General features: G+C 55.9%; 2 protein-coding genes across 8 annotated transcripts in view; one reads left to right on the top strand and one right to left on the bottom strand.

Moving 5' to 3' along the window:
- Positions 1-8,833: 8,833 nt before the first annotated feature.
- KLHL28 (kelch like family member 28) lies at positions 8,834-21,358 on the bottom strand. Of its 3 annotated transcripts, none has more exons than XM_051772175.1 (5): positions 21,236-21,358; positions 15,779-16,677; positions 12,194-12,637; positions 10,605-10,813; positions 8,834-9,511 (listed from the first exon to the last, which is right to left on the bottom strand). In XM_051772175.1, the coding sequence occupies exons 2-5, from the start codon at positions 16,675-16,677 to the stop codon at positions 9,348-9,350; spliced, it is 1,716 nt and encodes a 571-aa protein (XP_051628135.1). In that variant the 5' UTR covers positions 21,236-21,358; the 3' UTR covers positions 8,834-9,347. The 3 variants fall into 3 exon arrangements, with proteins under 3 accessions (XP_051628135.1, XP_051628134.1, XP_051628136.1); XM_051772174.1 differs by lacking the exon at positions 21,236-21,358 and adding an exon at positions 19,889-19,967; XM_051772176.1 differs by lacking the exon at positions 21,236-21,358 and adding an exon at positions 19,831-19,886.
- Positions 20,220-22,232, top strand: part of TOGARAM1 (TOG array regulator of axonemal microtubules 1) — a 29,432-nt gene continuing 27,419 nt past the window's right edge. For 2 of the 5 annotated variants that reach the window (XM_051772086.1, XM_051772083.1), the window contains exon 1: positions 20,220-21,790. In XM_051772086.1, coding sequence (XP_051628046.1) covers positions 20,321-21,790 — 1,470 coding nt within the window. In that variant the 5' untranslated portion in view covers positions 20,220-20,320. The remainder of the gene's footprint in view (positions 21,791-22,232) is intronic. The other 3 variants (XM_051772087.1, XM_051772084.1, XM_051772085.1) reach the window with 2 other exon arrangements.

Below are 22,232 nucleotides of genomic sequence, written 5' to 3'. Positions count from 1 at the left end.
GGGAAATTTAAAAAGTGTTATTATCTCCAGCTCTCCAAATTAATCTGCACTAGTAGGTAAAGTACTTTTTCATTTAGGATTTAAAATAAACAGGAAGGCAGAGAAAGCTCAGCACATGCCTTGTGTATGCACAGGCACATCTCCAAATGTTCCATGGGATTTCCAGTGCTGGAGGGGTGGAACAGGAGCTCAAATGGAAGTAGAGGCCCTGGCACAGGTTGCCCAGAGAAGCTGTGGCTGCCCCTGGATCCCTGCAAGTGCCCAAGGCCAGGCTGGACAGGTCCTGGAGCAACCTGGGCTGGTGGGAGTTGTCTGGGCCACTGAGGAGCCTCTTGGCCAGTGTTGTGCCTGAGATGGTGGTGACACCTCATCTCCCAGGGAACAAGGGACAGGACAAGAGGAAATGGCCTCAAGTTGCACCAGAGGAGGTTGAGATTGGATATTTGGAAAATTTTTACCTGAAAAGGGTGTCCAGCCCTGGCACAGCTGCCCAGGGCAGGGGGGGAGTCCCCATCCCTGGAGGGATTTCCAAGCCCTGTGGATGTGGCACTTGGGGACAGGGGTCAGTGGTGGCCTTGGCAGTGCTGGGTTAACTCCAAAACCTTGGAGGGCTTTTCCAACCTAAATGATTCCATGATTCCATGACAGGGGGATCCACCATCGGTGCCCATGGGCTCAAGGGAGAATCGCCGAGTGTGGTGTTGGTTGTGTTTGTTAAACTCACATCAGGAGGAATTTCCTCCTGGAAAGGGTGGTGAGGCCTTGGCAGGGGCTGCCCAGGGAGGTTTGGAGTGCCCAGCCCTGGAGGTGTCCCAGGAAGGCCTGGCCGTGGCACTCAGTGCTCTGGGCTGGGGGACAAGGTGGGCATCGGGCACAGGGGGATCCATGGGCTGGGAGGGCTTTGCCAGCCTCAGGGGCTCCAGGATTCTGGGACTCACCCTCGGCAGGGGGGTCTCGGGGTCTCGGAGGGTCAGGGCAGCTTGGGGGACACAGGGCCCCCCGTGCCCATCCCCGATCCCACACTGACCCCAGTGCCCATCCCCGATCCCACACTGACCCCCGTGCCCATCCCCGATCCCACACTGACCCCCGTGCCCATCCCCGATCCCACACTGACCCCAGTGCCCATCCCCGATCCCACACTGACCCCAGTGCCCATCCCCGATCCCACACTGACCCCCAGTGCCCATCCCCGATCCCACACTGACCCCCGTGCCCACCCCCGATCCCACACTGACCCCCGTGCCCATCCCCGATCCCACACTGACCCCAGTGCCCATCCCCGATCCCACACTGACCCCCGTGCCCATCCCCGATCCCACACTGACCCCCAGTGCCCATCCCCGATCCCACACTGACCCCCAGTGCCCATCCCCGATCCCACACTGACCCCCAGTGCCCATCCCCGATCCCACACTGTCCCCAGTGCCCATCCCCGATCCCACACTGACACCCAGTGCCCGCCCGGCCCCGCTGCAGCTCCGCTCCCGGAGCGCCGCCGGAGCCGGGAATTACAGCGGGAATTACACCGGGAATTACAGCGGGAATTACACCGGGAAAGAGTGGCTTTGCACTTCCCCGGGAGCAGCCCGGGAAAGCCCGTTCCTCGAGGAATGCTCGTGCCGGCTCCGCTCTCCCCAAAGCTCCGGAATGGAAGGACGAGGCAGCGCTGGGGCCCCGGGAGCGACCCCCGGCCCGGGGCAGGGACAGCCCGGCAGGGACGGCACTGTCCCCACAGCCGGGATGGGACTGTCCCCATAGCCGGGACGGCACTGTCCCCACAGCCGGGACGGCACTGTCCCCACAGCCGGGACGGGACTGTCCCCACAGCCGGGACGGCACTGTCCCCACAGCCGGAACGGGACTGTCCCCACAGCCGGGGGGCTGGAGCAGCACCAGCGGGATGTCCGGGTACGGGGGCACCGCCAGGCTCTGCCCAGTCTCCCTCCCCTGGGGATGGAGCGGCTGAACTGCCCTTCTCCTGTAGGAAAGGCTGGGAGAGCTGGGGGGGGTCACCTGGAGAAGGATCCAGGAAGACCTGGGGCTCCAGGACAGCTGGAGAGGGACTGGGGACAAGGGATGGAGGGACAGGACACAGGGAATGGTTTCCCACTGCCAGAGGGCAGGGAGAGATGGGATATGGGGAAGGAATTCCTGGCTGGGAGGGGGGTATAACATCCTGATCTGCTCCCCTGCCCACAGCTCTTCAGTGTGACTGAGTAGAGGGGACACACGTGGGTGTCACTGAGCAGCCCTTCCAGCAGTGCCTGGGAAAAGGGGAAAAAAAGGAAAAATTAATTGGAGAAGAAATCTCTCTGCCTGTGTTGCTGTTATTGGGTTGAATAAACCCCTTGGTGCCCAGAGCACCCCAGGGAGGTGGGTAAGGGGTTGTGGGACCCCTCCTGCCTGATCTGGGATCAGCAGCACCATGGGATGGGCAGGAGTGCTGGGAGGGGGATCCCAAAGCCAGCCCAGCCTATTCCCTCACACCATAAACCAGAGTTTTTCAACTTTCATATAGGTGGAGCTATTTGTGAATTCACTGTTTGTTTGGGATGTGCCTGTGGAATTTTGATGCAGAGGAAGGAATGGGGTTGCAGAGCTCAGTACCCCAAAATCCCCCCATGCCTGAGCTGCCCAGGGAAACGTGGTCCCCCTGGTTCCATGAGAGGGCCCTGGCTGTGCCTGCTCCCCTCGTGCTGGGGGCTGGCCCCCAAATCCCAGTCAGGGCAGTGCAAGGTGCTCAGAGCCTCCAGGGCCCAACCTCTGGGGGGTTTTCCTGTGGGCACACAGACCTGTCCTGGCTAGCACAGCACCCTCAGGGCACAGGATGAGTCTCCCTCAGGAAAAGTATTTGTAGGTGTGAACAAAAGGGGTAAAAATCTTTCCCTGAGTGCCCCGAATAAAGCACTGCAGGGCTGGTTTTGGTTTGCTGACAGGGCAATGCAGGGCCTGTGTCTGACCTCCAACAGGCACCTCTTGTCTCCTGGGTTATAAAACACGAAATATTCCTCAAAAGTGCAATTTGAATGTCTCTGTACAGCAGGGGCTGGACACAGCCCAGTCTACCCTGTGGATCCATCTGGGAGGCAGCAGCTCCCCAGGGGATTTGTGGAACACAGCTCACCATGGTCTCTGCTCAGCAGCAGATGGATGCCCTGAGCCAAAGGGAGGGGAGAGGTGGAGGGAGAAGGCTTTATACTCATTTTTACACTCTCATATTCTCAGACAGGCACCCAAACCACCCCCAAGCTTCAGACTGTGACCTGCAGCATCAAGGATGCTGAGAGAGTCACAAACCATGGAATGGGTTGGGTGGGAAGGGACCTTAAAAAACATCCAATCTCACCCCCTGCCATGGGCAGGGACACCTCCCACTAGCCCAGGTCGCTCCAAGTTGGCTTTGGACACTTCCAGGGATGGGGCAGCCACAGCTTCTCTGGGCAACCTCACCCCCAGAGCTGCAGATCCAGCCTGGATGGGCATGACCCAGGCAGGGACAGTGGGAAAGCCAGGTTTATCCATCCCACTTATCCCAGTTCCCAGCCTCAGCCTCTCTCTCCTGCCCATCACTCCCAGCCTCTCTTCCCGTGGCTTTTTAACAGTGATGCTGCCACAAAGGAGCAGGATTTCCATGGATTTCCCATCTGCTGCTGCAGAGTTCACGCCTGATGCCCTGCAGGGCGTTATCAGCAGCTGGATTTCATCGTCAGGTTCCCTGCGGTCAGCCTGGGCCTCCCCAGAGAAAGCCGGGGGATTCCCATGGGAATGGCATCCCGGGCTCTGCTGTCCATGGTGCTGGAGCTCGGTGACTCCAGCCATGGGATGTGCTTTGACTTCTATAACTGCAAGATGTTTCTATAAATAATCACCTGACCAATGGATTTTTTTATTCTGATCCATCCCTGGAAGTGTCCCAGGCCAGGCTGGATGGGGCTTGGAGCAACCTGGTCCAGTGGAAGGTGTCCCTGCCCGTGGCAGGGGGGTTGGAATAAGGGTTTCAGGCTGGTTTAGGTGAGAGGTTGAAGGGGGTTGAGCCCAGTTTTATGGTTAAAAAATGCACCTGAAGCCTCAGCCATCCCCCCCCCATCTGTCTCAGGGATGAACAGATGGATATATTTCCCTAAACACCCTAAATAAAATCTTAATATCTTCAAATTCCCAATATGTGCATTGCCAGGAAGTGCAGAATGAGCTGAAGTGTTTGCTTTGCTCTGCTCCCAGCACGGAGAAGTGTTGGAGTCACCAGGGGATGCTGGAAACCCCCCTCCCTCAGCTCCAAACCACCCGTGGTGTGGAAGCAGGAACATGGGAGAGCACAGACACTCCACCTTCCAGGCAGGGAGGGTGAGAGGAGAGGGAGATGAAGAGTATTTTATATCATGTTCATACTTCTTACACTCAAAGCCTCAGGTGCCCAAAGTGTCCCTGGAGCTTTGGGTTCTGCTGCACCTGCTGTGGGGGTCACAGAATTCCAGGCTGAACACCCCCAGCTCTTCCAGGTTCCAGCTTGTCCCTGCTCTGCTCACAGCCCTGTAAACCCTGGGAATCAATATGTTCCATGGATCCCAGTGGGATACCCACTCCCAGGCAGCTTCTCCCCTGGCTGGCACATTCCTTGGAACTGTGCTGATGGCAAGGACAGCGTGGTGCCTCCCTTGGGACACAGGCAGAGGGATTTAATGGCACTTCCCATTCTCTTGTGGTGGTCCCCTTGCTGCCCACAGCAGCTGAGCAGTATAGGATGTTTGCTTTAATCCCCCCAGGATCCTTAAACCACACATTTAACAGTGCAGAGAGGGGTCTCTTGGCTCTGCTTTGTCCTTCAAGGGTGGGGGGCTCTGCCAGGCAAACCCAGGCCCACCTCAGAACGAAATCCCTGCTGCATCCTAATATTGGCAAAGGGCTGAGCAGCCCCCCTGCAGGCTGGAGCTGTCAGAGCCAAAACATGGCCCCAGCTGTGCAGCTCTGAGCTCTTGGTGTTTGCACTCCCTCTCCAGTTACACAGAGCTCTCAGCCTGCACTCAGCTCCAGCTCTCAAGTAACAGCACGGAGAGAAATATCATTTTCCTGCTTCAAAGCACACAGGGCTGCAATTCCTAATTGCACCACCTAAGAACACAACCTGCCAGACATGGAACTTGTTCTCTCCTCTGAAGAACTGAAGGGAAAGGCTGTTTCTGTTCTCCTGAAACACTCTTCTACTTGTTCTGAACAACTCGACTTGGCATGGGAAGGATTGTCCCTTTCCCCTTCCCCAGGCCCTGTGGTCCCTTCAGTCCCCAGCTGTAACATCCCAACACATCCTTTCCCAGAGAAGCTGTGGCTGCCCCTGGATCCCTGGAAGTGTCCAAGGCCAGGCTGGACAGGGCTTGGAGCAACCTGGGCTGGTGGAAGGTGTCCCTGCCCATTTGCATATTTTCATGAAAATATTCAAGTGTAGAATTCTAAAAAAACCACAAATAGCAATGACAAATACTCACAGAATCATGGAATGGTTTGGGCAGAAAGGGACCTTAAAAAACACCTAGTTCCACCCCTGCCATGGGCAGGGACACCTTCCACCAGCCCAGGTTGCTCCAACCTGGCCTTGGACACTCCCAGGGATCCAGGGACAGCCACAGCTCCTCTGGGTAACCTGGGCCAGGGCCTCCCCACCCTCCCAGCCAAGAATTCCTTCCCAATCTCCCATCTCTCCCTGCCCTCTGGCAGTGGGAAGCCATTCCCTGTGTCCTGTCCCTCCAAACCCTTGCAAACAGTCTCTCTCCACCTTTGCTGTAGCTCCTTCAGTACCTGGAAGGCCACAGTCAGGAACCTTGAAGCCTCTCTCCAGGCTGGACAATCCCAGCTCTCCCAACCTTTCCTCAGCATGGGAATGTCTCATTCTGTAGAGCAATAATCCACCTTACAGTCAGTGTGCTCTGATCCTGTGTGTGCTGGAGCTTGTGGAAGTGCATTAATAGTAAATGAAAGCAGTGTGTGGGTAAAAAAAAAACAAACAAAAAAAGATATTTGCTCACAAACTGCCTGGAAAAACAGTGGGGAGAAGGGCCAGGAAGCATGGAAGTGTGGCAGGGATGGAGGTGGGAGCTCCACGACCAACCATCAGACAAGTGAGTTTTTCCCCAGGTTTATTTACTAAATGGTTTCACATTGAATGAAATAGTTACAACAAATACTTACAGAGCACAAGAGCAACACCTTGGGAACTACCAAAGACCCCAAAACACCTCACAGTTCTTTTCCTGTGGGACTCAAATGCTACTTTTGTAAACAAGAACAAACTCGGGACGTTGCTGCTGAAGAAAAAGAAAAGAGATGCACAGGTAAAACCACTCCACGGGCACAAACCACAGGGATCAGCTCTGACTCCAGGGCAAAGGAGTCTGAGTCCCATTTGGTACATTATTCTCTGTACAGTTATTAAATCCTGCTAAAAATCCTTGGGTTTAAAATACAGCACAGCTCATAAGGCAAAAAAGTAGGAATTATCATCCAGTTCTCTGCATTTCAGGTCAAGAGGAAGAATTTAAGGCAAGTTGGGGCGTTTTGCATTGTTTCATACAGTGGATGGGGACTTACAGATGGGAACTTCATGGAAATAACAAGTTACCCCCCCAGAAAAAACCTGTCTGGAATGTGGACTGGACACATTTACCCCTCAAGAAATTCCAACTAGGTTTCCTGAAAGGAAAGCATTCCTAGGAAGAGAGACTGTCAAGCAGCTTAAAGATGAGTATCTTAACAAAAGCAGAAGTTCAGGAGCTGTTTGTGCACGTATAAACTCACTGCAACCCGTTGTAAAGTGCTTCACAGATAAATGGAGAGAGTCAGAACTGGAACTGGATGATAATTTGGAGTTGTTGTGACATCTTAGTTGAAGGTCCTTAATTTTTAACCTGCAGACAGACATTCCCATGAGATTATTGATCTTTATAAGCAGATTTACACTGATTGTTGTGTCTGATCCTCCTCTACCCAAAGCACTTCAGGGACAGGACAAGCAGCACCTGGATGGGAAATGGGGATGGCATGATTTTAAGGGACATGATTCCCTAAGAACTGCCCGTGGCAGAAGGTGGGATGAGATGGGCTTTAAGGTCCCTTCCAACCCAAACCACTCTGGGATTTAACAGTCCCACTGCCTGGGGAATGAGAATAAAACATTTGGCAGCTTTAAGTGCTTTGAATGCTGCCATTGAAAGATGTTTATACAAACAACCACCTGACCCATGGATTTTTTATTCTGGTCCATCCCTGGAAGTGTCCAAGGCCAGGCTGGAGCAACCTGGGCTAGTGGAAGGTGTCCCTGCCCATGGCAGGAGTGGCACTGGATGGGCTTTGAGGTCCCTCCAACCCAAACCATTCCATGATTCCATGATTTCTTCTCCTCTCCACATACAAACATGCAAATACAGCCATGCAGCTCCTCGTGTCCTACCAAGAGATGCCCTGGAATAACTAAATCAGGTTATTATTGCTATAACTGGAATCCTTAGTGGGTTAAATCAACAATTTCAGCGTTTTCAATGCAGTTTACCTTATATACATTTAAAGTCCTGCTTAATTCTATCAAATCTGAAGCAGACCTGAAGGATTTTATAGTCTCTGGAAAAACCTGTTATTTATGAGCAATGTTTTATGGTCAAACACTCTCCTTGACCAGTTCAATCTGAGTGTCCAGGATGGAAGAACAGGACCAGCACTGCTTCCCTGGTTGCAAGCAGCTCCACAGGAACTCAGGATAAATCCAGTGCATTCAACACCCCCCAGCTCAGCAGAATTATAAAGAAATGGCTTTTAAAGCAACTATTTCAAATATTATTGCACTGTCAAAAATAATACTACGTGGGCTTGAAAACCAAGGAGAAACAAACATTAATTTAACATGTTACAACAAAGGGAAAGGAACTCTGGAGGCAGAAAAACTCCTCAGTACCAGGCCTGGCAAAAGGCAGACAGAGAGCAACACAAATCCAAGGTAACCGTGGTCAGAGGACAACCCCAAATAGTCTAAATTAGCTAAAATTCGATTTTAATTCTATTTTAAATAAAGGTTCTAATTCACAGCGTTGGGTTCTATCCCTCTGCCCCACTTTTCACCGAGTTCTGGGCTGTCACACAGTGACACTGTGGTTGATCCCAGGGATGACTTCGGCCTCAGCAGGACCCGGGTTTGGGATGAGCCCTGGGCTTTGACCTCACTGCACTGGTGCTAAAGGCAAAAAACTGTGTGAAGAACCCGAGCTGGGATCTCCCTGTTTGTGAGAATGGGAACAACAAACAGATGTGAAATAAAACCCCACTGCAGTACCCAGGGAGGAGCTCACTGTGTGATCTGGGATAGCTCCGCAGGCACGGGGGATGGAGCAAAGAAGGAACTGGAACAACCCAAATGTGTTTGATGCACTGAAACCAGGAACAGGTCCCTTGCCAACCCCACATTTAGCACCATTTGTAGATGGGAACACTCTGAGGAAGCAGACCATACATTCTTTAAAAAAGGAGGGAACACGGACACGAGTGTGCTCGGGGGGAGGAGGGACAGGCTGGGCTCTGGGGGTTGCTGTGCATCATGCTGGGAATGCTGCTGCTGGGATTTTTCCTTGCATTCCAACCAAAAACACGCAGCAAGATGAAGTCAGACCATCTAGCAGTCGTTTCTCCACAGAAAGAAAACGGGAGGGAAAGTTAAAAATGCAATTTCTCACCATCAGACCCAAAAACGCCGTGAAGAGGCAAGAAACTTGCCCTGGAAATGTCCCTAAGGAGTTCCTAATGATCCTCCCAGCCCTCCTACCAGCGAGCAGGTAACAAAGGAGAGTGTACAGGCAACATCCTATGGCATTTATTATTTACAGACCTTGAGATACAGAAACAAGGCAGCCCTTGAGTTACTGGTCATAAAAAACCCATGAAGCACTGGCGCTTCCTCCGTGTGCAGCCACAGCCAGGCACCACTCAGCAAACCCTGCACTCACACACACACTCACACAGCTCTCACCCCAAGCACAGTAAACTTCATATTCCAGAGGAGGCAGGAGGAAGAGAGGAAAGCTCTAGAAAGGGTTAGATGGACAAGTTTCCAACCGGATCCCAGGCGTGGACAGTGCTCCCTAAACCCCACTGCCGCGGACAGGGGGCCAGCTAAAGCCAGCTGGTGAAGCAGCTTTCCATCCCTTTGCTGCTGAAAGAACAAAGGCCAATTATGGGAAGAAAACAAGTCCTCATTTTGATCCCAACCTCGGCAGGTTCCTCAGCTGGCAGCTCGGGGCCCGCGGCAGGATCGTATCCAGGCAGCTCCGGCTCCCTCTCGGCAGCGGGGCGGCGGGCGGGTCCCGCCTCCATCAGAGCGCGGTGAGGCCGAAGTTGCAGCGGCAGTACATCATCCCCGCGGAGTCCAGCCACGTGTCCGAGATGGGCTCGTACCTCTGCACCGTGTTCAGGTAGGAGGAGCCCGAGTGCCCCCCCACCACGTACAGGCAGTTATCGATCACCGCCGCCCCGACCCCTGCGGGGGGAAACGCTGTCAGACACGGCTGGCATGGGCACCTCTGCTGTCAGACAGGGCTGGCATGGGCACCTCTGCTGTCAGACACGGCTGGCACGGGCACCTCTGCTGTCAGACACGGCTGGCATGGGCACCTCTGCTGTGAGACAGGGCTGGCATGGGCACCTCTGCTGTGAGACCTGGCATGGGCACCTCTGCTGTCAGACAGGGCTGGCATGGGCACCTCTGCTCTGAGACAGGGCTGGCATGGGCACCTCTGCTCCTGGGACAGGGCTGGCATGGGCACCTCTGCTCCTGGCTGCAGCCACCCCCCCTCCACCTCAACAGCCTCCTGTCTGGGGTGTCCCTAAAGAAAATGGGTGTCAGGGAAGAGCCCTTTCTGCTCAGGTCAGACACCCCTTTTTCACTGCTCTCATGCCCTTTCCTGTGATAAAACAATGTTCTGTCCCACAACACCTTGGCAGGGAGGTAGAAGAGACTGGAGAATAGAATCACGGAATACCCTGAGTGGGAAGGGATCCCCAAAGACCATCCAGTCCAACCCCTGGCCCTGCCCAGACACCCCAATAATCCCACCCTGTCCCTCAGAGCATTGTCCAAACCCTCCTGGAGCTCTGGCAGCCTTGGGGCCGTGCCCACTGCCCTGGGGAGCCTGGGCAGTGCCAACCACCCTCTGGGGGAAGAACCTTGTCCTGAGATCCAACCTGAGCCTGCCCTGGCACAGCTCCAGCCCTTCCCTGGGTGCTGTCCCTGCTCACAGGGAGCAGAGATTGAGCTGCCCCTCAGGAGGAGCTGCAGCTGCACCCCTGAGTGTCCACATCAAACACAGCAGGACAGTGACCACAGAACTGCTGAAATGGCCTCAAAATCAATGCAAATGCAGTGGGCAGAACAGAAATATTACTCCATGTTATTTTACCTACAGCTCAGTATTAATAAGCTGAATTTAGAGATAAAGATTCTTCCCCAGAGCTGACTAAGTGACCTTCATCCCCAGATGAAGTGCAGTGCTGTGCAGACTTTAACTGCAGGTTCTATCAGCTCAGACAGGTCACCCCTGACAGGACCCCCGAGTTCCCCCTGCATGTCCCACCTGTCCTGGGCTCCTTCATGGGCCGGCACACCGTCCACTGGTTCTGGTGGGGGTCGTATCTCTCGATGCTGGACAGGTGGGACACCCCGTTGTGTCCCCCCACCACGAAGATGAAGCCCAGCATGACCCCCACGCCGAAGTTGATGCGCTTGTCAGCCATGGAGGCCACGGTCTCCCAGGAGTTCTTGCTTGGATCGTAGCGCTCCATGCTGCAGGGACAAACACAGCCTCTGTCACAGGCACAGCCAGTCCTGCCCAGCACAGGAACAGTGAAACACAAAGGCAGGTGCTGGAGCTGATGGACAATCCCCTGGTGCAGCTGCTTTGCAGCACCAACAGACTCTGTGTTACCACCTCGGAAGCACCAATCCTGTCCCAGGGTCCTTCCACAACCAAAGCAGGTGGAGGGGCCCAACAGGGTTGCCAAAAACCATTTTTTTAACATATTTTTGTAACATTTTCAGTCTAAGTTTGGACTCCATGATCTCAGAGGCCTCTTCCCACCTCAATGATTCTGTGATGTTTCCCCCTGACACACTGACTGCAGCTCAGCCTCCCTGATGTCCTCGTGCCACTGTCCTGGACCTTCAGGTCACACCCTGAAACCACCCAAGCTCCCTCAGAGGTGAAAGCTCTTTCCAGGATGTCTGGTGCTAATTTTTTTAAAAATAAACTCATGGAAAACTGAACACAATGCAGACCCAGAATGCATCTATTTGGGTAACACAGCAAATCAAAAACTTCCTTGAGGTTTGCCTGAAAATAACATTCAGAGAGGAAAGTAGAGAGTGTATTTATATTCCTCAGGAAAAGCAGTAAAGAGGCTGCTGATCCAACACTGAGGGTAGTAGAGGGATTGAATGGAAATGAATTGTCATCATTATTAATTTTTGTGATCACTGGAGCTGTACAGATGGTCAGTCATTAACACACTAGTGGCACTGAGCTGTTCCCTGTCCAAGTGCAGCTCCAGGAGCACAACAGGGCAAAAAAAAGGGGGAGAGAAGATCAGCAGCAGCACAGAGTTAGGAGAAAAGGTGGTTAATTACCCAGCACTGAGCTTGGTATAATGCCAGAGCTTGTAGGAGCCTGCATGGCAAGGTGTAGGATTCACTTCTTGAGTAATTAATCCAAATTATTCACAGAATCACAGAATATCCTGAGCTGGAAGGGACCCACAAGGACCATCCAGTCCAACTCCTGACTCTGCACAGGCCCATCCCCAGGGGTCACACCCTGTGCCTGAAGAGATCATCCAAACCCTCCTGGAGCTCTGGTAGCCTTGGGGCCGTGCCCACTGCCCTGGGCAGCCTGGGCAGTGCCAACCACCCTCTGGGGGAAGAACCTTGTCCTGAGATCCACCCTGAGCCTGCCCTGGCACAGCTCCAGCCGTGGCACTCGGTGCTCTGCTGTGGAGCACTGGGCACCTTCCGAAGGATTTCCAAGAGAACCCAAACCCACGGGTGAGTTAAAACACACCCTCCCAGGTGAACCACGAGGCTGACACAGCAGAGGGAGGGTTTATGACGCCCCCAGGGCACTGAGGATGGTTGAAGTGGAGCTGGCAGGGCTGCCCCGGGCGCGGGTACCTGTTCATGTGGGCGGGCCCGTAGCCCCCGATGGCGTAGATCATCCCGTCCAGCACGGCCGCCGCGAAGCAGCTCCGCGTCTTGTTCATGGGGGCCACCAGCTGCCACTCCTTCACCTTGGGCAGGTACTTCTCCACCGTGCGCAGGTAGGACTGCCCGTCGTAGCCGCCCAGGGCGTAGAGCTCCCCGGCCAGCACCACCACGGCCAGCGTGCTGCGGCTCTCGAACATGCGCTCCAGCGAGCTCCACGTGTTGGTGTCGGGGTCCCAGCACTCCACCGAGCTCTCGTGCTTCCTGTAGCTGATGCCCTGGCACACGTGCGTGGCGATCCCGCCCACCACGTAGATCTTCTGCTCCAGGGCGCAGATCCCGAACTCGTAGCGCGGGATGCTCAGCGGGGCCAGGCCGATCCAGGAGTCGTTCTGCGGGAAGTACATCTCCATGCTGGAACGGGAACACAGGGATCACGTGAGGAAACCCAAAAACATCATCCTGGAGAAGGACATCTCCACGCTGGAATGGGAACACAGGGATCATTTGAGAAAATCCAACTAGATTGTCCTGGGGGAAATAAATCTCCATGCTGGAAAACAGGGATCAGGTGGGAAAACCTAATTGGAGTCATCCTGGGGGAAGTACATCTCCATGCTGGAATGGGAACACAGGGATCACGTGAGGAAACCCAAAAACATCATCCCGGAGAAGTACATCTCCATGCTGGAACGGGAACACAGGGATCACGTGAGAAAACCCAGCTAGATCATTCTAGGGAAGTACATCTCCATGCTGGAAAACAGGGATCATTTGAGAAAACCCATCCAGATCATTCTGGAGAAGTACATCTCCATGCTGGGACAGGAAAACAGGGATCATTTGAGAAAATCCAACTAGATTGTCCTGGGGGAAATACATCTCCATGCTGGAAAACAGGGATCATTTGAGAAAATCCAACTAGATTGTCCTGGGGAAAATACACCTCCATACTGGAAAACAGGGATCAAGTGAGAAAACCCAACCAGATCATTCTGGAGAAGTACATCTCCATGCTGGGACAGGAAAACAGGGATCACGTGGGAAAACCCAACCAAAAACCCAAGGGACGAGAAGGGTAAGTTTAAAGAAAAAAAAAAAAGAACAGCCACCAAGATCAAAGAGAGAAGAGAAAATTAGAGAGGAGGAGACACGTTCTATATTTATGCACAAACATGCACTTGGAAAGTATAATTTGCAGCTTTATAAACACATTTTACGTGCGCTCTGTAATTTCAACAAAATGTCAGTGGAGAACAAAGTAATCTGAAAAATGTGTCTTTAAAATGCATTTCCTTCTAATTATACTCAGAACACGGTGGCTTGAGCCTGCTCGATATAAAGTCTAGTCAATCCACCGAAATGGCTTAATTAATAAATGACTTCAATAATTAAGAGGCTCTCCAGTAGAGAGGAAATGTGAACCATCCAAGAGCAGGAGGTCCCTGGAGAGCTGACAGGCACTAAGAACCCAGAAGCAGGAGCTGCTGAAACACCAGGTTGGTGTCAGAGAATGTAGACTAAATACATTCTCAGGAATTTTGTTATGAAGAAGCAAAAAAGAAATCAAAATAATCCAAATTACACTGCTAGGTAACACTGTTACAGTCACTGAAGAGGCTGGGAGAGAAGCAGAGCTGAAGAATATCAGAGGACAAGTTTATTCACTCAAACAGATTTTTTTATGAACCACAAAACCCCCTTTATTTTTTAAATCTATAAACCTAACATGTAGTTTAATGTTGGTCCCTATAAATTAACTGAAAAACCTCAAAAATTAAATAATTTTGACAACCTCTCTGAACACAGGGAAAAGGAACATATGGTTCTTCCCAGGTTTTTAAGAGTATATTCATATCAGCAAACGTGGCACTGTCATGGAAAAGAGCATCTTGGAGTAAATGAACATCCCAGAATCCAGCTGGGGAACCAGTTCAGGCAGTCCCTGAGCACAGGGAACATTCATGGAACTGATAAGGGCACTCAACATCAAAGCACTTTGTGTGTATGCACATATGTATATATATATATATTTGTATAAATGGATCTAAGCAGACACACAGACAGTTTAACTCCCAGTTCTGGAAATGTTAATGCCATGTTAAAGCAAACCCAGCCACACCAGTTTGGGGAAACAAAACTATTCTTCTCTCTGTTACAATCCTTCTGCTCCCATGATGAGCCTCAGGGGTCTCCCCAGTGATGGAACAGGAGGTTCCTTCTGGAATCCAGGGAAGAGAGGATGGGCACTTACCTGCTCCTGCCAGCACAGACAGGGCACCTACAGACTGAAATCAGGATTGTATCGTGATCAAGAACCCCTTCCCAGGATCCCTGGGGCTGGCAAAGCCCTCCCAGCCCATGGATCCCCCTGTGCCCGATGCCCACCTTGTCCCCCAGCCCAGAGCACTGAGTGCCACGGCCAGGCCTTCCTGGGACACCTCCAGGGCTGGGCACTCCAAACCTCCCTGGGCAGCCCCTGCCAAGGCCTCACCACCCTTTCCAGGCAGAAATTCCTCCTCCTGTCCCACCTGAGCCTCCCCTGGCACAGCTGGAGGCCGTTCCCTCTCCTCCTGTCCCTTGTTCCCTGGGAGCAGAGCCCGACCCCCCCCGGCTCCCCCCTCCTGTCAGGGGGTTGTGAGACCAGAAGGTCCTCCCTGAGCCTCCTTTTCTTCTCCTTTGCTCTCCTCTGAATAAGTCTGTTTAAATTCCAAGGATTTTTGAGTTATCAGGAAGCATATTAAGTTAATTTTTGTGATTTTTTTTGAATAATAATAAATATGGGGAAAATCACGTAAAATGAAAATACCTGAAACGATAAAGAAGCAAGACACAAACTTCAGTTACCCATGTTATTAACTCAATCAACAGAATGAAAATGATTCCACAGCTATGTGTGTTGGCACAAGCAAAACCCTCCAGCACTTCAGGTTACTCATGAAATACAAAAGCATTTTGAATTGTGCTTGTGCTTGTTAAAAAAAAAACACAAACCTGCTTAAGAGTTCTTATGAAGGAAAGCAGCAACTACACCCTGCAAATATGGGGGGACTTGAAGGTCTTTTCCAGCCTTCATTACTCTGAAATCACAGCTGTGTGAGTGTGTTACACAAGGAGTGTGTTACCCTGACCTGGGGTGATCCCAGTCACACATGGCCACCACCCCCTTGGCCATTCCTTACCCTTCCAGGCAGGCAAAGAGCCCTGGGGTGATCACAACCTCCATGACCATCCCTCCCTGTATCCCTTCCTTACCTCTCCAGGCAGACAAAGAGCCCTGGGGTGATCCCAGACACCATGGCCATTCCTGCCTGTATCCATTCTTTACCCTTCCAGGCAAGCAAAGAGCCCTGGGGTGACCACAACCACCATGGCCACCCCTGCCTGTATCCACGTGGCCATTCCTTACCCTTCCAGGCAGACAAGGAGCCCTGGGGTGATCCCAGACCCCATGGCCATCCCTCCATGTGGCCATTCCTTACCCTTCCAGGCAGACAAGGAGCCCTGGGGTGATCCCAGACCCCATGGCCACCCCTCCCTGCATCCCTTCCTCACCTCTCCAGGCAGGCGAAGAGCCCGGCCTTGCCCCCCACGGCACAGAGCACTTTGGGGGCGCAGCGGGGCCGCGTCATCAGCATGGTCTGGTGGGACAGTCTGTGCTCGGGCATGAAGTGGTACTTGAGGGCCTCGTTGAGCAGGTGCTTGCAGGTGTGGTCGTCCCGGATGAGGTGGTTGGCCTCGTAGAGGCGCGTGAGGAACTTGACGCTGAGCAGGGGCAGGCGCACGCAGTGCAGCAGCTGCGCCAGGTGCTTCTGGCGCTCCTGCACGTCGTACTTGATCCAGGACTCCAGCGCGTAGAACACGCTCTCCTCCGTCACCACGTTGAGGCAGTCGTTGGACACGATCTCGTCCAGCTCGGCGTGCGTGAGCTCCAGGAACTCCTCGGTCTGGCACACGTCCTCGAAGTTCTGGCAGATGTACTTGTTGGCCGCCAGGTACAGGTCGTGGCAGCCGTAGGTCTCGGCGAAGCGCGAGATGCCGATGCAGTTGCCGGGGTCCAGCTGGCTCTCCAGGAAGGCGCAGCACTCCTTGACCACCAGCTTCACCTGGAGCAGGTTGGCGGCGGGCAGCAGCGACTCCACGGTGTCCTGGGAGATGAAGACGGTGCCGGTGTAGGCGTACTCCACGATGGCCTGCAGCGCCGCCTCGGCCACGCACTGGAACTCCACCTCGGCGTTCTCCTTCTCCGACAGGTTCCCGGTGAACATGGCCTTGAAGTAGGGGCTGATGCTGGCCAGCACCACCTTGTGGGCGTGGATCTTGGCGTCGCCCACGCGCAGCACGACGTCGCACAGCTCGCGGTGCTGCCGCAGCACGTTGAGGCCCTGCAGGAGCTGCTCCGAGTGCAGCGGGGTCAGCTTGGCCAGCAGGTACGGCGGGGACGACGGGTCCATCTGAGCGGGACACAGGGACACAGGGACACAGGGACGGTCACTGGGGCTCCACCCACACACGTGCCACACGTAACATGTAACAAGCACTGCCATCTCTGCTGTTATCTGATCAGGTTTACTGATCCCAGCTCACCTTTCCAACCCCTCACGTGCGATGCTGTTTCACACCAGTTAAATCCAGGACCTTAACAGCCTGGGCCAGATCCACCTCCACATCAACAACACAACTCAACCATCACTTTTTTTTGTTATGGAGTGAAATGCCTGTTATCTGAGGCATGGACTATGTGACAGGATTCTACTGGGGCAGCCTCAGGTTTGGGTACTACAATATCAGAGGGATCTAAAGCTGCTGGAGGGTGTCCAAAGGAGGGACATGAGGACGTGAAGAGCCTGGAGGGGCCATACAAGGAGCAGCTCAGAGCACTTGGGTTGTTCAGCTGGAGAACAGGAGACTGAGGGCAGAGCTCAGCGGGGGCTGCAGCTCCTCCTGAGGGGCAGCTCAATCTCTGCTCCCTGTGAACAGGGACAGGACCCAGGGAATGGCCTGGAATTGTGCCAGGGCAGGGTCAGGTTGGATCTCAGGACAAGGTTCTTCCCCCAGAGGGTGGTTGGCACTGCCCAGGCTCCCCAGGGCAGTGGGCACGGCCCCAAGGCTGCCAGAGCTCCAGGAGGGTTTGGATGATCCTCTGGGGCACAGGGGGGATTGTTGGGGTGTCCTGGGCAGGGCCAGGGCTTGGACTGGATGGTCCTTGGGGGTCCTTTCCAGCTCAGGACATTCCATGACTCTACATCAGGGATTTGAGAGAACTGAACAGTGACTAAAATAAAAATAAAGAGAGAACTGAAGAATAAAACTGGCTTATTTTAGACCAAGTTTTAAAAGTTCTAAAACTCCTTTGTGCAGCCCAACTCCTGCCTGCTCAGTGCTCCTGGGGAGCAGCCCAGCCCTGCTGTGCCCCCCTCTCCCTCTCCTCTGTGGCAGGGCCCTCCCTCTCAGGGCCCACCTCTCCATTCCCATTCCATGCCTTTCCTCTGCAAACCAGCCCCACAGAGTCAAGGGGCAGGAAAAGCAGGAGCAGAGGCTCCTGTGCTCTGGATGCATGGAGCTCAGGAGAGCCTCACCTCACCTCACCTCATGGCTTTCACTGCCATAACATCCCTGTGGAGTGGCAGAGACCAGAGCTGGGGAATGCTGGGAGCTGAGCCTGCCTCCTCCATCAGGAGACAACGGTGGGAGCTGCTGAGGAGCTTCCCAGAGCTTCTGAGGGAGCAGGACCCAGGTGGACACCCTGGAGTTATCAGCACTTCACCCCCTCCCAGCCCTGAGAGCCACCCACAGTCCCACCATCACCAGGGGTGCAGAGGGAAGGGTCTTGCTCCTCCCCACAGCTCCACAAAACCCTCCTTCCCAAAGGTTCCACTGGAAGCACTTGGGTACCTGCTCTAACTGCAGCAGCATTGCCATTCCAAGGTGCTGCCCACCACTTTGTTCAGCCCCATCCCTGCACAGAGGTGGAGGGGGGGATGTGTCAGCTCCTGGACCATGAGAAACAGCCCCACTGTTCCCCCCCAGCCCTCACTGAACAGCTGATTTCATGGCAATTCGATAAATGATCTCCCAGCTCTCACTCCTTCTATCTCAACAATAAGTTCATCATTTTTAGAGCTCCTTAACTGACACCTCCCTTGCAGGGAGCCCACTTAGAAGTGCTTCATCTGAAAGAACAAAAGGGGTTGTCAAGGTTTAAATGCAGAGTAGAAAGCACTGACAGGGACGTGAAGGATCACAGGTAGGGAGGGAAACCTCCTACCCATGGAAAGATACAGAAGCTCTCCTATTATAGTGCTACAGTAGAAAAAAATAACTGAAAGGAAGTATTTTAAGCACACCTGTAAAAGGCATGATAATATACAAAGTTTTCCCTATCAGAGTTTTGCAGCACAAATTGGAGGAATTAAAAAAATGAATTAAAAAAAAAAGCTGTTCAGCAGCCAAAACACTTTATTTCCCCTTTGTGTCTGTGCTCTGGGCAAAACTTGATTGCACAAACACAGACACGTGGCAGGGAAAAGGAATGGTCACAGCTCAGCTTTATAACTATATAATTATAACTAACTATATTTAAGTCTCTCTACAGCAATTGAAGTTTTTGTAGCACCCTGGTAGAACCTCTCACACCCCCTGCACACCTACACCACAGTTTGCTGGTATTTATTCCACTGCTCAGGAGGAACCAGCAGCTGGAACACGACCCAGCCCTGGACTGTACCCCAGTACAGGGGTTTGTGCCCCCAGTTCACATCAGTGGCCACCCCGGGGCTCTGGGCTGTCAGATTCTCCCAGGCTGGGCTTAAAACTCATCCTGAGCAGCAAGTTATTGGAAATAAAGAGGTTACCCGGCAGAGCTGGCTCACTGAAGGATCTGACTCTGCCAAAACGCAGCGTGTGTACAGAGCAGGAACCAGCAGGGAGAGCTCCGGGCACTTCTGTGCCCCGAGGGGGAATTTCAGTGCCTGCCAAGCCCCGATTTAGAGCCCGGAATTCGCGGGGCAGCAAAGCCACTGGGCTGGTTCTGGGAGTCCCGAGACAGCACAAACCCCAACCACACCCTGAGAGCCGGGCTGGGTTCGGGTCCGACACCCCGCACACAAAAAGGGCAAGAAAAAAGAAATACAGAGAGCGCCCTGCTGACGGAATTGACGCTCTCCGTGTGTTCGTGCTCAGCGCTGGTGCCCAAATCCAAGCCAGCCTGCGCAGGGGCTGAGGGAGCCGGGCTGGGACAGTGCCCGCAGGGAGGACGGGGCTGGGAGCACCTATGGAAGGTGTCGCCCACGGCAGCGGGTGGAATGGGATTCAAGCCCGAACCATTCCGGGATTCCATGAAAACACCACCGGCTCTTGTGCCCTCATCCCTGCCCCTTATCCCCGGCAGCGCCAGGCTGGACCAGGAGCAACCTGTGGAAGGTGTCCCTGAACACGGCAGGGGTGGAACGGGACGGGATTGATGTCCCTTCCAACCCAAACCCTCCCGGGATTGCCGGGCTCCGCCGCTGCCGGCTCACACGGGGGTCTCCCCAGGGCGGGTCCCCCGAGCACCCGAGCCCGCTCCCGCTGCACCCCGCGCCAGGAGGCGGCGCTGCCCGCTGTACCGCGGCTCTCCCGGTCTCTATCCCAGTGATTTGTCGCGGTGCTCTATCCCGGTCCCACCTGTCCCGGTGCCGGCCCGGCCCGGCCGCAGCGCCGCTCGCTCCGCTCCTCACCGCCCGCGACGTCACTTCCGCCCGGCCCGGCCCGCCAATCAGCGCCCGGGACGCCGCTCACACCCACCCCTGCCCCTTCCCGGCCGGGATCACCTGCACCGCTCGCGGGGGGGATGCATTACTGGTTCGCTTCCCCACCGCTCCCTACGGTGCCCTGTCCTCGTCGCTCCCTCAGAACCGCTTTGCGCTCCATCGCCGGTGCAGTCGCGCCCCGTTTCACCCTCCGCGACGTGAGGAGACGGCGCGGAGATATGTGCGTGTCCCCCCCCGGGTGGCCGCGGCGTGGTGTGCGCCGCGTCGGCGCGGTGCGCGGCGCCCCCTGGCGACGGCGGCGTTGCCGGGCGGGGCCTGAGGGGCCCCATGGCCGCGGGCCGGGGACATGGGCGAGCCCGGCGGGCACGGGCCGGGACATGGGCCGGCATCGGCACCGGGATCCAGCGCACACGGACCGCGGGGCCGCGGCCGCGCCTGGGAGCGCGGCGCCGCCGCTGAGGAGGCTCCGGGCACGGAGCCCCCCGGCCCCGCTGAGGAGGGTGCGGAGCCCCCCGACCCGCGTGAGGGCTCGGGGCACACGGAGCCCCCCGGCCCCGCTCGGGAGGGCCGCGGCACGGTGCCGCTCCACCCGCGGGGGGATGCGAAGGACACGGAGCCCCCCGGCCCGGCCGCCCCGCGGCAGGACCCGGGCACGGCGCCGCCCGGCCCGCAGGAGGGCTCGGGGCACGCGGAGCCCCCCGGCCCCGCGCGGGGCGAGCCGGGCTCGGAGCCGCTCGACCCGCAGCAGGACGGGGCTGACTCGCCCCCGCCCGGCCGCGCGGAGCTGCCGCTGGTGCCCGCCGAGCTCCGCGCGCGGCTGCTGGACCCCCGGGACTACCGGCGGCGCGCCCGGGCGGTGGAGCAGCTGCGGCGGGCGCTGGAGGGCTGCAGCCCGGCCGCGCTGAGCGCCGCGCCCGCCGCCGCCCTGCGCGGGCTCATCGCGCTGCTGGACGCGCTGCTGCGCGACCCCAACTTCGCGGTGGCGCGGGGCGCGCTGGAGGCCACGCGGCTGCTGGCGCTGCGGCTCGGCCGGAGGGTGCCCGCCGTGCTCGCCCCGCTGGTGGCCGCGGCCGCGCGGGCGCTCGGGGACACGCAGCCCGCGATGCGCCGGGACAGCGCCCGGCTGCTGCTGCGCCTCATGGGCGCCGCGGGGCCGCGGGCCGTGCTGCGGCTGCTGCTGCAGGAGCGGCTGCTGCGCCACCGCAGCGCCCGGCTCCGCGAGGAGCTGCTCAACACGTGCACGGCCGCGCTGCTCACCTACCCCGGCGAGCAGCTGGACCTGCCGCAGCTGGCGGCCGCGCTGGCGCCCGCGCTGCTGGACGCGAAGCGCAGGGTCCGGCACGCCGCGCTGGAGGCGCTGGCGGCGCTGGCCGCGGCCATGGGCGCCGGCGGGACCCAGGCGCTCTTCAGCGCCGTGGGCGCCCTGGAGCTGCGGGCGGGCGGCGCGGGGGCCGTGCGGGCCGTGCGGGCGCGGCTGGCCAGGAAGGCGCTGCCCAGGCTGGGCGAGCAGGGATTCGTGGAGTACGGCCTGCCCCTGCCCTCCGCCGGGCACTGCCGCGGGCGCTGCCAGCCCCCCGGCGCCGACACCGAGTGGCTGCTGATGGGCAGCAGGACGCAGAGCGCTCGCTGCGGGTGCCCCGGCGGGGAAGATGCGCCGCACGGCCCCGGCTCCAAGTGTGCCGAGCAAGGGATGAGCCCCAGGAGAGTCCTGAGCGCCGGGAGAGGGAAGAACAAGCTGCCGTGGGAATCCGAGCTGGCTGGAGACGGGGAAGGTGGCTCGGGAGTCAGGATGCCGTTCCCGAAGGGTGTGGAGCAGGTATGTAACTCCCTGGCATCCTTCATCCTAAGGCATTTCCGAGGGGAGGTTGGAAAGTTGTCAGAGGCTTGTTAAGTGGCAGCTATTTAGGAGGGATGGCTGGTGTTTTATGTGCAAGGATTTGTACCCTCACATCGGTCTGGGAGTGCAAGTTTGGGAATTCCTTGTATCAGATTTAAACAAACAACTTATCACTTAATAAACATAATTTTTGATATTACTGGGCTCCCCGAGGCACTTCTTAGGCCTGACCACAGTGACATATGTCTGGCATGTCAGCAGTGACAGGTGAACCCCAGGGAATGAGCACAAGAGTGGGGAAAACGCAGCCTTTCTCTGTATATTTGTGTTTGAGAGCACCTGCCTGACTGCTGAGAGTGTCCTGAAGCTGTCTGGGGGAGAACTGACCCATTCCTTCAGCTCAGGCTCTGAAGGCAGAGCT

Source organism: Manacus candei, unplaced genomic scaffold, assembly GCF_025592945.1.
Source record: "Manacus candei isolate 608988 ecotype Guabito, Panama unplaced genomic scaffold, ASM2559294v1 h1tg000150l, whole genome shotgun sequence".
Classification (NCBI taxonomy): Eukaryota; Metazoa; Chordata; class Aves; order Passeriformes; family Pipridae; genus Manacus; species Manacus candei.
This window is presented reverse-complemented; position numbering and strand designations above follow the sequence as displayed.

Bases quoted from the DNA above. Each gene is read 5' to 3' on its own strand.
- KLHL28 (XM_051772175.1), bottom strand. From the start codon at position 16,677: ATGGACCCGTCGTCCCCGCCGTACCTGCTGGCCAAGCTGACCCCGCTG. The intron at 10,814-12,193 runs GTACCCGCGCCC...TTGTCCCTGCAG, and splicing joins GGGCCCGCCCACATGAACAG to CATGGAGCGCTACGATCCAA. The intron at 9,512-10,604 runs GTGGGACATGCA...TTCCCCCCGCAG, and splicing joins CATGAAGGAGCCCAGGACAG to GGGTCGGGGCGGCGGTGATC.